At 39.5% G+C, this 19,580-nt stretch overlaps 1 protein-coding gene across 1 annotated transcript in view; it reads right to left on the reverse strand.

Annotated features, from left to right (window-relative positions):
* IL1RAPL2 (interleukin 1 receptor accessory protein like 2) overlaps positions 1-19,580 on the reverse strand; it is a 617,445-nt gene that overhangs the window by 554,558 nt on the left and 43,307 nt on the right. The window contains exon 2 of the mRNA XM_045068289.1: positions 15,105-15,291. Coding sequence (XP_044924224.1) covers positions 15,105-15,291 — 187 coding nt within the window. The remainder of the gene's footprint in view (positions 1-15,104; positions 15,292-19,580) is intronic.

Below are 19,580 nucleotides of genomic sequence, written 5' to 3' on the forward strand. Positions count from 1 at the left end.
GTGGGGTCTGGCTCGCATGAGGATCTGGGAGCCTTGCCAGCAGACAGAAGCATGGACTATAGACTTTTTGCAGTCCCCACGCATGTGCCGTGCTGTGCTGTGCTATCAGATCCTGAGTCCCGCTCCACACCCTCCCCTGAGAGAGGTGTAGGCAGGCGCCAGCCCGGCGCTCTCAGACCCGGAAAGTTCGAGTACTCCCCAGCCCGGGCCAGCAGGAAAATCTCAGTGTGCGATCACTGCTTGGAACCTCTCTGGCGGTCTGGAGCTGCCCAGACAGCTGCTGCTGTCATGGTTTTGGGTATAAGCAGGAGTTCCCGTGTCCCCAGGGACCGCAACTCAGAAAGTGTTCTGCCAGCAGCTGAGGGGGAACTTATGTGCTCTGCAGCACCCAGAGGGGAGCAGACAGGCTTCTCTCTGAGAAGGAGGTCTGGGTGCAGTTTGATTTCCTCTACAACTCCAAAAACCATCAAAAGGTGCCAAGGCGAGAGAAAACAAACAAACAAACATAAAAACCTGCAGAGAACAAAAGCCTGAAAAACGGGTTTCCTCAGAGCGCACCCCCTGAGGGGGGCAGGGGGACTTAACTCAGGGAACACTCCCTGAAAACCTGAATGGCAGGCCCCTCCCCCAGAAAGCCAACTGGGGGGAAAAAAAAGACAAGGGAACAACCACCACTATTTTATAGATACAACTTTTATTTTTAATTCATTCCCACTATTCTGGTTCATTTTTTTTATATACAGATAATTTTTTAACCTATTTACCATCACAGTGAGATGTCTAGTACATCAAATTCCATAATAACCTTTTAACCTGAACTTTTGATACATATACTCGTGTTTTTCTTTTGCTTTTCTATTATTTAATTTTTTTTAATTTTATTTTAGTTTAGTTTAGTTGATTTTTTTTTACTTTTATTTTTTAATATTCATGTAGAGTTAAACTTCAAGGTAATCCTCTTTACCCAATCAATGCTACCCCTATGGGTAAACCAATTTTTAATCGCCCTTCATCTTAGGAAAGGTGAGTCCTTTAACAAAGATATCAAGATACATCCAGGAAAAATCAAAATTACCTTCCTCACCCACACAGAATTTATAACCACTCTCCCAACATTTCTTTTTCTGCCAGTGTTTCTGTGTATTTGTGGTTGTCCTGATAGTATATAAATCTTATACTTGGGGTTCTTTTTGATGAGGTTTTTTGTTGTTGTTGTTGTTGTTTTTGCTTTTATATATATATTTTTTCTCTTGTCGTATACTTTTATCAATCTTTTTGTTTGTTTTTGTTTGTATACTTCATAAATCTTACCTTGGGGCCCATTTGGGCTGAGCCTTCCCTTTCATCTTTCTTTTTTTTCCCTGTCTCTCTCTCTCTCTTTTCTCTCTTTCTTATTTCTTTTGTTTGGGTGGGGACTTCTGATTGCACAGAAGCATTGGAGGGTGCACCTTGACTGCAGCACAGGCAATACATCACCTACATCCATTCAGCAATCTCTCACCAAATTGACTAGGAGAAGGAATGCCCAACAGAAAAAAAATTCAGAGGGCGGGCCTTCCACAACAGAGCTAATGGCTATCGACTTAGACAATATGTCAGAAAGGGAATTCATGCTACCATTTATCCAGGCAATAGCTAGGTTGGAGAGAGCCATGGATGACATAACGGAATTTATTAAGGCAGAACTGAAAGCCACCAGGGATGATGTTCACAATGTTAGGGCAGAACTGAGCCACCAGGGATGCTGTTCACAATGTTCTCAATGAGTTCCAATCTTATCTAAATTCACTAAAAGCTAGGGTAATTGAGACAGAAGATAGAATTAGTAACCTACAGGACAAACAGAAAGGATCGGGAGGAAGCGTGGAACAAATAGCTTAGAAGCCACAAGAACAGAATCAGGAAAATAAATGATAACATGAAACGTTCCAACGTCAAAATTATTGGAATCCCTGAAGGGGAGGAGACAGAAAGAAGTCTAGAAGATATAGAGGAACAAGTTCTCCATGAAAATTTTCCCAATCTCACAAATGGAACCAGCGTTCATGTACTAGAGACAGAACTGTCTCCCCCCAAGATTATAGATTATCAAAAGTCCTCGAGACACCTAATAGTAAAAATGAGGAATTATAATTGTAGGCAGGCCCTCTTGAAGGCAGCTAGGACAAAGAAGCTCCTTACGTAAGAGGAGAGCCCATCAGAATAACTTCAGACTTATCCACAGAAACCTGGCAAGCCAGAAAAGGCTGGCAAGATATATTCAGGGCAATAAATGAGAAGAACATGCAGCCAAGAATACTTTATCCAGCAAGACTGACATTCAAAATGGATGGAGAGATAAAGAGTTTCCAAGACCGGCAAGGCTTAAAAGAGTATGAGACCACCAAGCCGACCTTGCAGGAAATATTAAGGGGGATTCTTTAAAAGAGAAAAAATCCTAAGAATATCATTGAACAGAAATATAGAGACAATCTACAGAAAGAAAGACTTCAAAAGTAACACGATGTCAATAAAAACGTATCTATCAATAATCACTCTCCATGTGAATGGCCTAAATGCGCTCATAAAATGACATAGGGTTGCTGATTGGATAAAACGACAGGACCCATCCATATGTTGTCTACAAGAGACCCACTTTGAACCTAAGACTGAAAGTGAAGGGATGGAGAAGCATCTTTCATGCCAATGGGCCTCAAAAGAAGGCCAGGGTAGCGATTCTCATATCAGATGAATTAGATTATAAATGAAAGACTGTAGTCAGAGATACAGGAGGACACTACATAGTTCTAAAAGGGACTATCCCCCAAGATGATCTAACAATTGTAAATATCTATGCTGCCAATATGGGAGCAGCCAATTACATAAGAAAACTATTAATCAAGATCAAGAGTCATATTGATATAAATACATTAATAGTAGGAGAACTTAACATGCCTCTCTCAGTAATAGATAATCCAAGCAGAAAATCAATAAAGAAACAAGAGCATTGAATGACACACTGGACCAGATGGATCTCATAGATATATACAGAACATTCCACACTAAAGCAACAGAATACTCATTCTTTTCAAATGCACAAGGAACCTTCTCAAGAATAGACCACAAGAGGAGTCAAGATGGCGGAGAAGTAGCAGGCTGAGACTACTTCAGCTAGCAGGAAATCAGCTAGATAGCTTATCTAAAGATTGCAAACACCTTCAAATCCATCGGCAGATCGAAGAGAAGAAGAACAGCAATTCTGGAAACAGAAGAACAACCACTTTCTGAAAGGTAGGACTGGCGGAGAAGTAAATCCAAAGCGACGGGAAGATAGACCCCGGAGGGAGGGGCCGGATTCCGGCAAGCAGCAGAGCAACGGAGCACAAAATCAGGACTTTTAAAAGTCTGTTCCTCTGAGGGACACCGCTCCAGAGGCTAAACCAGGGCGAAGCCCACACGGGGTCAGCGTGGCCTCAGGTCCTGCAGGGTCAGAGAAGGATCAGGGGTGTCTGAGTGTCGCGGAGCTTGAGGGTATTGGAACAGGAAAACCAGCTACAGAGACAGAGCCGACAGTAAGCTCACAGCTCGGGGTTACCTTGAACCGTCTGCAGGCTCGGTGAGCTCGGAGCGCGGCGGGAGGTCAGGCAGGGGGGAGTAACTGGGCGCTGTTCTCTGAGGGCGCACTGAGGAGTGGGGCCCCTGGCTCTCGGCTCCTCTGGGCTGGAGACCAGGAGGCCGCCATTTGTATTCCCGTCCTCCGGAACTCTACGGAAAGCGCTCAGTGAGCAAAAGCTCCTAAAAGCAAACCCCAGCAGATTACTCAACCTCTGGTAAGGGCAGTGCAATTCCGCCTGGGGCAAAGACACTTGAGAATCACTACACCAGGCCCTTCACCCAGAAGATCAACACGAAACACAGCCAAGACCAAGTTCGCCTACCAAGAAGTGCGGTTTCAATACCAAGGAGAGCAGCAGAATTCAAGAGGAGGAGAAAGCAAAGCACGTAACTCATGGCTTTTTCCCTGTGATTTTTTTAGTCTTGCAGTTAATTTAATTTTTTTCTTTTTCATTTTTTTTCTCTTCTTCTGCTAAATTTTTTTAAATTTTAACCTTTTCTTTTTTAACGTCTTTAACTAGTTTATGTAATATATATATTTTTTTTTATATTTTTCTTTATTCGTTTTCTTTTTTAAAAAATTCTTTTCTTTTCTTTTTTTTCGAACCTCTTTTTATCCCCTTTGTCCCCCGTCACTATTTGGGATCTCTTCTGATTTGGTTAAAGCATAATTTCCTGGAGTTGTTGCCACCCTTTTAGTATTTTACTTGCTCCTTCATATACTCTTATCTGTACAAAATGACAAGGGGGAAAAATTCACCACAAAAAAAAGAACAAGAGGCAGTACTGAAGGCTAGGGACCTAATCAATACAGACATTGGTAATATGTCAGATCTAGAATTCAGAATGACAATTCTCAAGGTTCTAGCCGGGCTCAAAAAAGGCATGGAAGATATTAGAGAAACCCTCTCAGGAGATATAAAAGCTCTTTCTGGAGAAATAAAAGAACTAAAATCTAACCAAGTTGAAATCAAAAAAGCTATTAATGAGGTGCAATCAAAAATGGAGGCTCTCACTGCTAGGATAAATGAGGCAGAAGAAAGAATTAGTGATACAGAAGACCAAATGACAGAGAATAAAGAAGCTGACCAAAAGACGGACAAACAGCTACTGAACCATGAGGGGAGAATTTGAGAGATAAGTGACACCATAAGAAGAAACAACATTAGAATAATTGGGATTCCAGAAGAAGAAGAAAGAGAGAGGGGAGCAGAAGGTATACTGGAGAGAATTATTTGGGAGAATTTCCCCAATATGGCAAAGGGAACAAACATCAAAATTCAGGAGGTTCAGAGAACGTCCCGCAAAATCAATAAGAATAGGCCCAACCCTGTCACCTAATAGTAAAACTTACAAGTCTCAGTGACAAAGAGAAAATCCTGAAAGCAGCCCGGGAAAAGAAGTCTGTAACATACAATGGTAAAAATATTAGATTGGCAGCTGACTTATCCACAGAGACCTGGCAGGCCAGAAAGAGCTGGCATGATATTTTCAGAGCACTAAACGAGAAAAACATGCAGCCAAGAATACTATATCCAGCTAGGCTATTATTGAAAATAGAAGGAGAGATTAAAAGCTTCCAGGACAAACAAAAACTGAAAGAATTTGCAAACACCAAACCAGCTCTACAGGAAATATTGAAAGGGGTCCTCTAAGCAAAGAGAGAGCCTACAAGTGGTAGATCAGTTAGGAACAGAGACAATATACAGTAATAGTCACCTTACAGGCAATACAATGGCATTAAATTCAATCTGTCAATAGTTACCCTGAATGTTAATGGGCTAAAATGCCCCAATCAAAAGACACAGGGTATCAGAATGGATAAAAAAACAAAACCCATCGGGTGCCTGGGTGGCTCAGTGGGTTGTGCCGCTGCCTTCGGCTCAGGTCATGATCTCAGGGTCCTGGGATCGAGTCCCGCATCGGGCTCTCTGCTCAGCAGGGAGCCTGCTTCCTCCTCTCTCTCTCTCTCTGCCTGCCTCTCTGCCTACTTGTGGTCTCTCTCTGTCAAATAAATAAACAAAATCTTTAAAAAAAAAAAACCCATCTATATGTTGCCTCCAATAAACTCATTTTAAGCCCAAAGACATCTCCAGATTTAAAGTGAGGGGTGGAAAAGAATTTACCATGCTAATGGACATCAGAAAAAAGCAGGAGTGGCAATCCTTATATGAGATCAATTAGATTTTAAGCCAAAGACTATAATAAGAGATGAGGAAGGACACTATATCATACTCAAAGTGTCTGTCCAACAAGAAGATCTAACAATTTTAAATATCTATGCCCCCAACATGGGAGCAGCCAACTATATAAACCAATTAATAAAAAAAATCAAAGAAACACATCAACAATAATACAAAAATAGTAGGGGACTTTAATACTCCCTTCACTGAAATGTACAGATCATCCAAGCAAAAGATCAGCAAGGAAATAAAGGCCTTAAATGACACACTGGACCAGATGGACATCACAGATATATTCAGAACATTTCATCCCAAAGCAAAAGAATACACATTCTTCTCGAGTGAACATGGAACATTCTCCAGAATAGATCACATCCTCGGTCCTAAATCAGGACTCAGCCAGTATCAAAAGATTGGGACCATTCCCTGCATATTTTCAGACCACAATGCTCTGAAGCTAAACCCAACCACAAGAGGAAGTTTGTAAATAACCCAAATACATGGAGACTAAACAGCATCCTTCTAAAGAATGCATGGGTCAAACGGGAAATTAAAGAAGAATTGAAAAAATCATGGAAACAAATGATAATGAAAATACAACGGTTCAAAATCTGTGGGACACAACCAAGGCAGTCCTGAGAGGAAAATATATAGTTCAAGAAACAAGAAAGGTCTCAGGTACACAACCTAACCCTACAACTAAAGGAGCTGGAGAAAGAACAAGAAAGAAACCCTAAGCCCAGCAGGAGAAGAGAAATCATAAAGATCAGAGCAGAAATCAATGAAATAGAAACCAAAAAACAATAGAGCAAATCAACGAAACTAGGAGCTGGTTCTTTGAAAGAATTAATAAAATTGACAAGTCCCTGGTGAGACTTATCAGAAAGAAAAGAGAAAGGACCCAAATAAATAAAATCATGAATGAAAGAGGAGAGATCACAACTAACACCAAAGAAATACAAACTATTATAAGAACATACTATGAGTAACACTAAGCCAACAAATTTGACAATCTGGAAGAAATGGATGCATTCCTAGAAACATATAAACTACCACAACTGAACCAGGAAGAAATAGAAAGCCTAAACGGACCCATAACCAGTAAGGAGATTGAAACAGTCATTAAAAATCTCCAAACAAAAGCCCAGGGCCAGATGGCTTCCCGGGGGAATTCTACCAAACATTTAAAGAAGAACTAATTCCTATTCTCCTGAAACTGTTCCAAAAAATAGAAATGGAAGGAAAACTTCCAAACTCATTTTATGAGGCCAGCATCACCTTGATCCCAAAACCAGACAAGGATCCCATAAAAAAGGAGAGCTATAGACCAATATCCTTGATGAACACAGATGCGAAAATTCTCACCAAAATACTAGCCAATAGGATTCAACAGTACATTAAAAGGATTATTCACCACGACTAAGTGGGATTTATTCCAGGGCTGCAAGGTTGGTTCAACATCCGCAAATCAGTCAATGTGATACAACACATCAATAAAAGAAAGAACAAGAACCATATGATACTCTCAATAGATGCTGAAGAAGCATTTGACAAAGTACAGCATCCCTTCCTGATCAAAACTCTTCAAAGTGTAGGGATAGAGGGCACATACCTCAATATCATCAAAGCCATCTATGAAAAACCCACCGCAAATATCATTCTCAATGGAGAAAAACTAAAAGCTTTTCCACTAAGGTCAGGAACACGGCAGGGATGTCCATTATCACCACTGCTATTCAATATAGTACTAGAAGTCCTAGCCTCAGCAATCAGACAACAAAAGGAAATTAAAGGCATCCAAATCGGCAAAGAAGAAGTCAAATTATCACTCTTCGCAGATGATATGGTACTATATGTGGAAAACCCAAAAGACTCCACTCCAAAACTGCTAGAACTTGTACAGGAATTCAGTAAAGTGTCAGGATATAAATTCAATGCACAGAAATCAGTTGCATTTCTCTACACCAACAACAAGACAGAAGAAAGAGAAATTAAGGAGTCAATCCCATTTACAATTGCACCCAAAACCATAAGATACCTAGGAATAAACCTAACCAAAGAGGCACAGAATCTATACTCAGAAAACTATAAAGTACTCATGAAAGAAATTGAGGAAGACACAAAGAAATGGAAAAATGTTCCATGCTCCTGGATTGGAAGAATAAATATTGTGAAAATGTCTACGCTACCTAAAGCAATCTACACATTTAATGCAATTCCTATCAATGTACCATCCATCTTTTTCAAAGAAATGGAACAAATAATTCTAAAATTTATATGGAACCAGAAAAGACCTCGAATAGTCAAAGGGATATTGAAAAAGAAAGCCAAAGTTGGTGGCATCATAATTCCGGACTTCAAGCTCTATTATAAAGCTATCATCATCAAGACAGCATGGTACTGGCACAAAAACAGACACATAGATCAATGGAACAGAATAGAGAGCCGAGAAATAGACCCTCAACTCTATGGTCAACTAATCTTCGACAAAGCAGGAAAGAATGTCCATTGGAAAAAAAACAGCCTGTTCAATATATGGTGTTGGGACAATTGGACAGCCACATGAAGAAAAATGAAATTGGACCATTTCCTTACACCACACACAAAAATAGACTCAAAATGGATGTAGGACCTCAATGTGAGAAAGGAATCCATCAAAATCCTTGAGGAGAACAGGCAGCAACCTCCTCGACCTCAGCCGCAGCAACATCTTCCTAGAAACATCGCCAAAGGCAAGGGAAGCAAGGGCAAAAATGAACTATTGAGATTTCATCAAGATCAAAAGCTTTTGCACAACAAAGGAACCAGTTAACAAAATCAAAAGACAACTGACAGAATGGGAGAAGATATTTGCAAACGAAATATCAGATAAAGGACTAGTGTCGAAAATCTATAAAGAACTTAGCAAACTCAACACCCAAAGAACAAATAATCCAATCAAGAAATGGGCAGAGGACATGAACAGACATTTCTGCAAAGAAGACATCCAGATGGCCAACAGACACATGAAAAAGTGCTCCATATCACTTGGCATCGGGGAAATGCAAATCAAAACCACAATGAGATATCACCTCACACCAGTCAGAATGGCTAAAATCAACAAGTCAGGAAATGACAGATGCTGGCAAGGATGTAGAGAAAGGGGGACCCTCCTACACTGTTGATGGGAATGAAAGCTGGTGCAACCACTCTGGAAAACAGCATGGAGGTTCCTCAAAATGTTGAAAATAGAACTGCCCTATGACCCATCAATTGCACTACTAGGTATTTACCCTAAAGATACAAACGTAGTGATCCAAAGGGGCACGTGCACCCGAATGTTTATAGCAGCAATGTCCACAATAGCCAAACTATGGAAAGAACCTAGATGTCCATCAACAGATGAATGGATCAAGAAGATGTGGTATATATACACAATGGAATACTATGCAGCCATCAAAAGAAATGAAATCTTGCCATTTGCGACAACATGGCTGGAACTAGAGCGTATGATGCTTAGCAAAATAAGTCAAGCAGAGAAAGACAACTATCATATGATATCCCTGATATGTGGAAGTGGTGATGCAACATGGGGGCTTAAGTGGGTAGGAGAAAGATGGGATTGGGAGGGAGTCAAACCATAAGTGATTCTTAATCTCACAAAACAAACTGAGAGCTTCTGGGGGGAGGGGTGTTAAGAGAAGGGGGGTGGGGTTATGGACATTGGGGAGGGTATGTGCTTTGGTGAGTGCTGTGAAGTGTGTAAACCTGGCGATTCACAGACCTGTACCCCTGGGGATAAAAATATATGTTTATAAAATTAAAAAATTAAAAAAAAAAGAATAGACCACATACTGGCTCATAAATCAGGACTCAACTGATACCAAAAGACTGAGATTATTCCTTGCATATTCTCAGAACACAATGCTTTGAAACTGGAGCTCAATCACAAGGAAAAGTTTGGAAGGAACTCAAATACCTGGAAGCTAAAGACCACCTTGCTTAAGAATGCTTGGATCAACCAGGTGATCAAAGAAGAACGTAAACAATTCATGGAAACAAATGAGAATGAAGACACTTCAGTCCAAAACCTATTAGATACAGCAAAGGCTGTCCTATGGGGGAAATACATAGCCATCCAAGCCTCCCTCAAAAAAACTGAAAAATCCAGAATACACCGGCTGTGTCTACACCTTAAAGAACTGGAGAATCAACAACAAATCAAACCAACTCCACACATAAGAAGGGAAATAATCAAGATTAGAGCAGAGATCAATGAGGTAGAAACCAGAGATACAGTAAATGTATCAATGAAACCAGTAGCTGGTTCTTTTTGAAAGAACAATAGCTGAGAATTTTCCAAAATAATGAACAATATCAAGTGGAATATTCAATATGTGCTAAAAATAAAAAAACTAAGCAATTCAAAATCGATAAAAGACCTCAATGTGAGACAGGAATCCATCAGAACATAGGCAGTAATCTCTTCGATATCAGCCACAGCAACTTATTTCAAGATATGTCTCCAAAGGCAAAGGAAACAAAAGTGAAGATGAATTTTGAGGACTCCATCAAGATCAAAAGCTTCTGAACAACAAAGAAAGAGTCAACAAAACAAAGAGGCAACCCATGGAATGGGAGAAGATATTTGCAAATGACCATACAGACAAAAGGTTGATATCCAGGATCTATAAGGAACTCCTCAAACTCAACACACACAAAATAGACAATCATATCAAAAAATGGGCAGAAGATATGAACAGACACTTCTTCAATGAAGACATACAAATGGCTATCAGACACATGAAAAAATGTTCATCATCACTAGCCATCAGGGAGCTTCAAATTAAAACCACATTGAAATACCACCTTACACTAGTTAGAATGGCCAAAATTAGCAAGACAGGAAAAAACGTGTTTCAGAGAGAATGTGAAGAAAGGGGAACCCTCTTCCACTGTTGGTGGGAATGCAAGTTGGTGCAGCCTCTTTGGAAAACAATGTGGAGATTCCTCAAGAAATTAAAAATAGACCTTCCCTATGACCCTGCAACTGCACTACTGGGTATTTACCCCAAAGATACAGATGTCGTGAAAAGAAGGGCCATCTGTACCCCAATGTTTATAGCAGTAATGGCCACGGTCGCCAGACTGTGGAAAGAACCAAGATGCCCTTCAATGGACGAATGGATAAGGAAGATGCGGTCCATATACACTACGGAGTAGTATGCCTCCATCAGAAAGGACGAATACCCAACTTTTGTAGCAACATGGACGGGACTGGAAGTGATTATGCTGAGTCAAATAAGTCAAGCAGAGAGAATCAATTTTCATATGGTTTCACTTATTTGTGGAGCATAACAAATAACATGGAGGACACAGGGAGATGAAGAGGAGAAGTGAGTTGAGGGAAATTGGAAGGGGATGTGAACCATGAGAGACTATGGACTCTGAAAAACAATCTGAGGGTTTTGAAGGGGCAGGGGGTGGGAGGTTGGGGGAGCCAGGTGATGCTTATTAAGGAGGGCATGTATTGCATGGAGCACTGGGTATGGTGCCAAAACAATGAATTCTGTTTCGTTGAAAAGAATTTTTTTTTAAAAAATGTAAAGAAAAGAAAAGGAGAAATGGGTTCCATTATACAAGCAAATCACTTGACTTCTTTGAATTTCAGTTTTGTCATATATGAGAAATAAGTTGTGCTAGATGTAGTCTAAAGTCCCAATGGTATAATTTCTTCTACTTAGTTCCAATTTGATCTTAAGAAAAATCTTTTTCTCGTCCACTTGAGTCCCTCTGGACACTTAGAGTCATTAAAGAGATCTTCAGAAGGATTTCAGAAACTGTTTCTGAAACAACAATTTTGAGAGCATTCTTTTTGTGTTAGTGATGTGAGTGTATAAAATGCATAAGAGATACATTTCACAGAGCAATCCAAGTCACTGTTGTTATTAAGAACATGCATGATGGGCACCTGGGTGGCTCAGTGGGTTAAGCCTCTGCCTTCGGCTCAGGTCCTGATCTCAGGGTCCTGGGATTGAGCCCCGCATCAGGCTCTCTACTCAGCGGGGAGCCTGTTTCTCCCTCTCTCTGCCTCCTTCTGCTCTGCCTACTTGTGATCTCCCCCTCTGTGTCAAATAAATCAATAAGATCTTTAAAGAAAAAGAACATGTATGAGAAGTCAGAAGTACAGGATTTGAACTTCTAATCAGTCGTGTGTTAGCCAAGTGTCCCTCTGTAAACTATTTCAGTTTCCTTGTTTGTAAAAAGATGATGGTAACAGTCACCAATAAGTAGCCTCACCTCTTTTTGCTAATTGATGGAGTTCAGATAGAGGAGAGAGAGAGCCCCCTTCCACACATCCCTTACATTCCATCGACAACCAGGCTTGACTTAGTCAGCCTTCTTTAGGTAAAAAATTAAATGTTGCATTTTATAGAAAAGTAGACTAGCACTTGGAAATTGATCATGCAGCATGCATACTTTTTACTGTTAAGTACTGGTGATAATATATTGTACACCTCTAAATTTAGATGTACACCAGAATGAAGTCTGGGCAAGTGTCTTTACATTGGGTAGGTGGAACAAAATCACTTTACACTTAGCCTGATAGGGCACATAGAGACTTTAAAGCCAGCAGGGAAGATTATTAAACTATTGAGTAGAAAAACATTTTCCCATTACATCAATACATTTTTTTTTCAAGGATATACTTTGAAACTGTGGGAAGCAGTTAAGAAAACACTTGGGAGGGGTGTCTGGGTGGCTCAGTGGGTTAAAGCCTCTGCATCTGGCTCTGGTCATGACCTCAGGGTCCTGGGATGAAGCCCCGCACCATGCTCTCTGCACGGCGGGGAAACTGCTTCCTCCCTCTCTCTCTGCCTGCCTCTCTGCCTACTTGTGATCTCTGTCTGTCAAATAAATAAAATCTTTAAAAATAAAAAAAGAAAGAAAGAAAGTATGAGGAATGGAAATGCATTTTAGGAAAAAAAAAAAAAGAAAGCACTTGGGAGCTTTAGGAACTCTTTGGGGTTTAGCTTTTTCTTTTGATCCATTAGTATAGTACAATGACTAAAAGAATGGGCCCAGTAGCCAAAATGCAAGTCATAAACTGTTGTGTGACTTTTGTCAAGGCACTTAATTTATCGGAGTCTCCAGTCACTTCTGGAAAATGGGGATAATAATAATACCTACCTAATACAGTAGTTCTAGAGACTGAGTTAATCAAGGCACTTAAAACGGCATATAAACTGGCATATAGGGAGCACTCGATGTTAGTTATTATTGTGATTAATATTTGTCAATTGTAAAATGCTATAGAAATCTTTGCCCACGCAGAGCTAGAAAAGCTATTTGCTTCACCATTTATTTCTAAGAACGGTGCTTAGCATTTCCCAGGGAAGAAATTGCTTTGCTATACAACGATGATAGTGAGGAATAGAGATGTGAAGAAAGAAGAAAGAATTTAGTAGAAAAATTAGATGAGATAGTTGAATATATAAGAAAAGGAAAAAGTTGATGACCCAGATTTTACTCCTAGGTGCTAACTCTGGAGCTGATCAATTTTCCTTTTTCAAATATAAAATTAAAATAAAACATTCTTCTATCTTCTCACAGGCTTTTCTGCATCAGTGTTTCCTGTGACCAAAGCTAGGTTTAACTCCAGGATCACTGCAGGAAAGAGTAGTGATTAAAAAATTGGACTCTGGAATAGCAAACACTGCTTTGAACACAGAACCAGGTCTTGTTAGCTGAGTAGCTTTGTACAACTTTCTACATCCCTCTGAGCCTTAATATTTTTTCTATAAATGAGGATAATAACATCCCCACAAAGATTTTCATTGAGACATAAACTGAGATAATACAGAGACCAAGCTTAGCACAGTGAATGGCATATAGTGAGTGCTTTAATACTGAGAAGACTGATGATAATTGCATGGAGGACCCCACTAAATTATAGACAGTTATATTAATGAATAATTATCATCATATGTTCCTTTTTATCAGTCAGAATATTATCTTTATCAAGAAAGAAAAGGAAGGAAAATTCACATAGAGACTTGAGGTCCCAGGTCACAGCATGCTTTTGGTGTCCACTGGTAAGTTCCCCTAGGCATGAAGATGGAGAGGCTTCCAAATATAAAAACACATGACAACTGTAAGAGTTAGGGTTTAGGCCTCCCTGGAAACTAAGAATCTGTCATATCCTATAGAAACAACCTGTTCCTTCTTTTATGTGTGTTTGAGTCCAACAATGTACACAACACCTGTGCAGAAAACCCCCTTGGTTACCTCTGACTATAACATGTAAACATACAAATACCATGTGTCTACTACCATGGCTCAGAGCTGGCAGAGAGGACACAGTTGTCTTACAGAACCACAGGGCCCCAGGCTAGCAACCAGAATGTCACAGCTAAAAGGCTGTGTGGTTACTTCTCTACTTCTTCCCATAGATCTAACCTCTGCCCTGTCTGACCTATTCTGTGCCTGGGGAATCTGAAGACTATTGATTCTATCTCCTGATTTTGCCCTCTGACTTTTGCTTAATTTTCCCTCGGTGCTAGGAGGAAATCAGAAGGCAGGAGCTAAGAGGGGTTAGGGTGTTTATCCTGCTCAATTCCTTTATCTGCCATAGTTCATATGTTCTTTTAAGGCCACAGCTCTTGTCAGGTCCACTCTGTTATTGCCAGTTTCCAGTGACACTGCTCTTTCTCATTGTCTTTGTAGACCTAGGAGTGGTAATTTATAGCTTCCTTCCCTGTTGGGACTATTACTTGTACTTGTAATAATGGGCCTTTGCTCCTAACAATAAATAATATTTCTATGTCCCTCAAATACATTCTTTCATGTGTTACTTAAATCTTTATTTTTCTTCTCACTTGCTTTCATAAGTTTGAGTGGAGGGAGTTTTTACTTATTTTTAGCAGTTGTAGAAGATGGGATTGTATGTGACACCTGCTGATGGAAGTCATTAAAACGAGTACTATAGGGGTGCCTGGGTGGCTCAGTGGGTTAAGCCCCTGCCTTTGGCTCAGGTCATGATCTCGGGGTCCTGGGACCGAGCCCTGCATCGGGCTCTCTGCTCAGCAGGGAGCCTGCTTCCTCCTCTCTCTCTGCCTGCTTCTCTGCTTGTGATCTCTGTCTGTCAAATAAATAAATAGAATCTTTTTTTAAAAAAAATGAGTACTATATAAAAGTCATACCCCTGAGTGTGGGTTTGTTCATTTTTATATGAAATATCTGATACCAAAAACTAGAAATAAAATCTCTCCCTTTTTCTATCCCAAGCCAGCTAGTGACTTAAGGTTAAAAAAAAAAAAAAAGGCAATTGACACCATGTTGAGTTACCTTGTACCACACAACATCAGGCTCCTGATCGGACTTTTTAAAGTCATCCATGTCTGGGCAGGAGATCTCCTTTCTTTTAGTGACTTCAGATTTTTCTAAATAGCGTATTCTGCTATTGTAGCACAGGCCTGATTCATTCTCTGCAACAGTCAAGGACATTGACACCTTCATGCAATACGTCGAGTTTCTGTAGGAACGAGAAATAGCAAAACAGCTTTACTGGGTGTTTAAAACTTTATAAGCTATATATTTCAAGATGTTTACCTTTCCATATAGGACTTTGCCTAGAAATCAGAAACAACATCAAAACAACACAGGACAATTTTCCATTTCAACTGACAGGAAGATATAAAACAAAATGCCTCTGACCATCAAGTTGCTACATAGAACAGCTGTACCCATCTTATAAACTGTAAGACACTTGACTTCTTTCCCACATTGTCACACTGAAGATCTGATAGTGAAAACTTATAAGAAAGTCTGTAATTAGAGCTATAGTTTTTTCTGCCCTGTCCCTATGGCAAGTCCCTTCAAAGGTATTACAAGAGTTGTTTGATTTGTCATTGGTTTCAAACCCAACATTTACTTTTTAAAGATACATACCCCAAACCAGATCAACATACAGAATATACTTGTTAACTTAAATAGCGTTTTAAATTGTTTACTGAGATATGTCAGGGATCAAATTCTGGGTTCCTACAAAGAACAAATCCTAGTAGAATAATGTTGGTCTAGATTAATTGTATCCACCAACATTAGCATTATAAAGGAATTTCAACATTGAATTTTACCATAAGGCACTTTAGAAGTTGAGCATTAATTGGCTAACTCACGATGTAAGGGTATTTATGGAGTTCAATCCTGCTTTCATTACCTTACGTATGCCCCATGATTTTTCCTTATACTGACTAGGCTGCAGAACGTATCAATCACACAAAAGAAAACTGGAAAGTATGAGGAAGAGAGCAGAAGCACCTGGTAAGACTTAGAAGAAAGTCAATTATAAATCTTTTAGTGGGACATGTCAGGATATCTGTTCTAAACATCAAGGGATACCTGCTATTACAAAAACCAAGTGCCAGGGGCACTTCAAAACCAAGTGTTTTTATAGCCAAGGGATAGCAATCCTGAAAGATGGGATTAGCATGCCAGCCAATAATTCAAGACGACCTCAATAATTGTCAATATTCATACTATTTACTCATTGAAATTCCACAATATGCCAGATACACAAAATGCATAAGTGCAGAAGGTCACTGCCCATTGGGTTTACAAACGGAGTCAATCAAAATGACTACCACTCAAATTTCTAGTGACATTAATTACTGGCAAGTACTTCTGACTACGCCCATGTCTGTGTCATCTGAGTAGGATACTATCAAAGTACTCCCGTTCTAATGTTCAGATGCAACCCCATTACATAATGAAAATTGTGAGCTATTGCTTTTAGCTCACAATTTTATTGTCTCTTCCTCAGTGTAGGTTCCTAGATCCTAGGGATATGCCCACTGGGGATCAAATATAAGACCATTTAATTCTCTTGTTAGATGTCTGACAGCCCCTCTAAAAACCATGAAGCTAAAAACCACCAGAATAAGAAAAACAAAACAAAACAAAACAAAAATAGTCTAGGCAAGAGGATAAACTTTGGTGCAATTTGGTTCTTCTTGACCCAACCTTCAGTACTCTTGTGCTAAACATTTCCATGTATGTCTCCATGCTTCCTTTGAGGTCCTCCTACATAATCTGGCCTGTCATAATACTGTCCTTTACTTTTGGATACAGTCACAATGGCATTCCCTCTGTTCCTTATATATACTATACCACTTTGAGCTATGGGCTTGTACACTTGTGCTTCTCTCCAACCTTCTATCATTTGTTTATTTGTTAAATGTAAGCATGGATTTTTTTGCTTTTGTTCATCATTCTATCCCTGAGATCTAAATGAATAAACAGCAGATGTTCAGTAAATGCTAGTTGATTAGAAGAGAGGGCATCAAAGTATGTTGATTGATGAGACATGTCCTCTCTGTTTTACTTTTGCATCAATCCCCTCATGATACTAACCTCCCTTCCTCATTCTACAGATTCAGGTATTTGGCTGGTCAAATGTCACATTCCTTGTTTAAATATGATTCAGGATAATTTTGTAGGTATACTTGTACCACAAAGATAAGGATTAGTCACGTTTTATGCATCAGCATATTAACAAAGAAAGAATATACTAGTTACAAGTAAGAGACAAGGAGGACTAAGGTAGGAATAGGAAATGGAGGGAAGATAGATGGTCACAGTTTTTTTTAAAGGTATTGAACACAGAAGAAAGAATTACCTCTTGGATTTACAAAGTATTCTGAATAGTTCTTAATGTTACAGACTCCTCATATCTGCTCTATGGTATTCATCCCTACAGATGAAAGAGAATTACTTGTTAAATACCTTCCCATTATTATGGTGTGCCATCAAGGAAAGAAAGCTATTGACTTGCAGTCTCAACAATAAAAAAAGACAGAATGTCCAGTGCCCTGAAAGAAGCTTACTATTCCAAATATATTTAGCCCTGGGGGGGGAAACATACTCTAAGTAAGGGACCAACATAATACAGTGGTTTCTTAACAAAGCACCAGCTTTGAACTAAGATCCACTGGGTTCAACTAGTTCTGTGTCCTTGAACAAATAATGTAAAATCTTTCAGTCTCAGTTTCTTCAGTTGACAAATGAGGATAAGAAAATCTTTATGGGGGCGCCTGGGTGGCTCAGTGGGTTAAGCCTCTACCTTCGGCTCAGGTCATGATCCCAGGGGCCTGGGATCGAGTCCCGCATGGGGCTCTCTGCTCAGCAGGGAGCCTGCTTCTCCTCATCTCTCTCTCTGTCTGTCTCTGCCTATTTGTGATATCTCTCTCTGTCAAATAAATAAATAAAATCTTTAAAAAAAAAAAAAGAAAATCTTTATGGTGATTCCACTGGAGGTTGGAGACAGGAATTCCTTTCATTATGCAGCCATGAGCAAAAATATGTTTACCATTTTCAGTTGGAATGATTACAATAACTGACCTCTCTAGCCTGTTGTAACTATTAAGCAAAATAATATATATATATATATATATATATATATATAACTTATAATAGAGCATCTGGTACATAGTAGGTATTTGATAAATTGTGGTTAGAAATGTTATTACTATTAGGATTAGTTGTTACATATTACTAATAAATAATAATTATAATTTATATGTGATATAGTAATTACAATCAATAACCAGTATAATAAAAACAATACATTGGCAGCAATGGGTGAAGATGTGCCACTGGGTTAAGGGTGCTACTTTATAGGAAAGAGTCTAAAAGAGGTCAGTTGGGCAATAGGCCTAGTACCAGAGGGTCATGGAAGTCTGAAAGGATCAAAAAGATACACTGACATAGACACAAAATAGTGAATCAAAAGAAAATATCTAAGGCAGGGAGAAACTTCCAGTTTATATGAGCAGTAGCTACTTGGCAAAGGCCTGAAACTTGGAGGTCAAATTGTTAGCAAAAGTTTCACTAAAATTTCTGGGACTTTCTTAGACAAATGCCTTCTATAATAAAGCTCAGGCCTCTAGGTAAATTTTCGAGGGACAAAAAATAAGAGATGATCTTATGTGTTCCTTCCCCAAGCCCTCCAAATTATAAGCTATGCAGGTCACACCAAAAGCACCTTTATTATCTTGGGATGGGGATGAGGGTAGGAAACCCAACCTGGGAATGGCTGATGGATTGAAGGAGAAAATGTTTCAGTTTTCTCTAACTCTCATCCACAGATAACCTTAGGTTCAGTCTCTGCATGAATTCTTTCTTGCTCTGGTCTCCAGCATGTGAAAGGCTGTTGACAAATTGCTTGTTAACCCATGAACAAGCCCCAGTATAGAGTACTTGATGATGACCCAAGGTCTCTGGAACTTGAAGACAAGGCCAGGTATGAGTCCTACTGTCTCCATCACTGACCTGCGGTTGGTATGACCAAGGCTGCCTGACAGTCTAAGACTCAGGTTCATTTTTATTAGCTGTGTAATCCAGCCCTGGCACAGTTCCCACTAATAATCTTGCATTATTTAGATTTTATTTAGAAAAATGCCCCAGGCCAGTTCTATTTAAAATGTTTCCTGCAACTGGGACCTAGAAATGTTACTTTTCTTTCATTAGGTACAATTAGAGCTGTGCCAGTTTGAGGAAGCAGACTGACAAGTGTGCAACAATGGGGCTTCTACTTATTTTCTGACCTCCCTTCACATCCTGAGGAGGACAAGGAGAATACTCAGGCTCAATATGAGCAAAGGGCCTATGCAGTGTTATTACAGAAGGGCACTTACAAATGTATGCATTTCTAATCTTTTAAGTACTTCAGTATCTCTTATTTTACTTAATTCTGCCAGTAATACAGGAAACTGTGCAGGTTAAGTATCATCTACACTTTGCAGAGGAGTAAAATGTAGACAA

Source organism: Mustela putorius, unplaced genomic scaffold (assembly GCF_011764305.1).
Source record: "Mustela putorius furo isolate JIRA1106 unplaced genomic scaffold, ASM1176430v1.1 tig00003901_pilon_pilon_pilon, whole genome shotgun sequence".
Classification (NCBI taxonomy): Eukaryota; Metazoa; Chordata; class Mammalia; order Carnivora; family Mustelidae; genus Mustela; species Mustela putorius.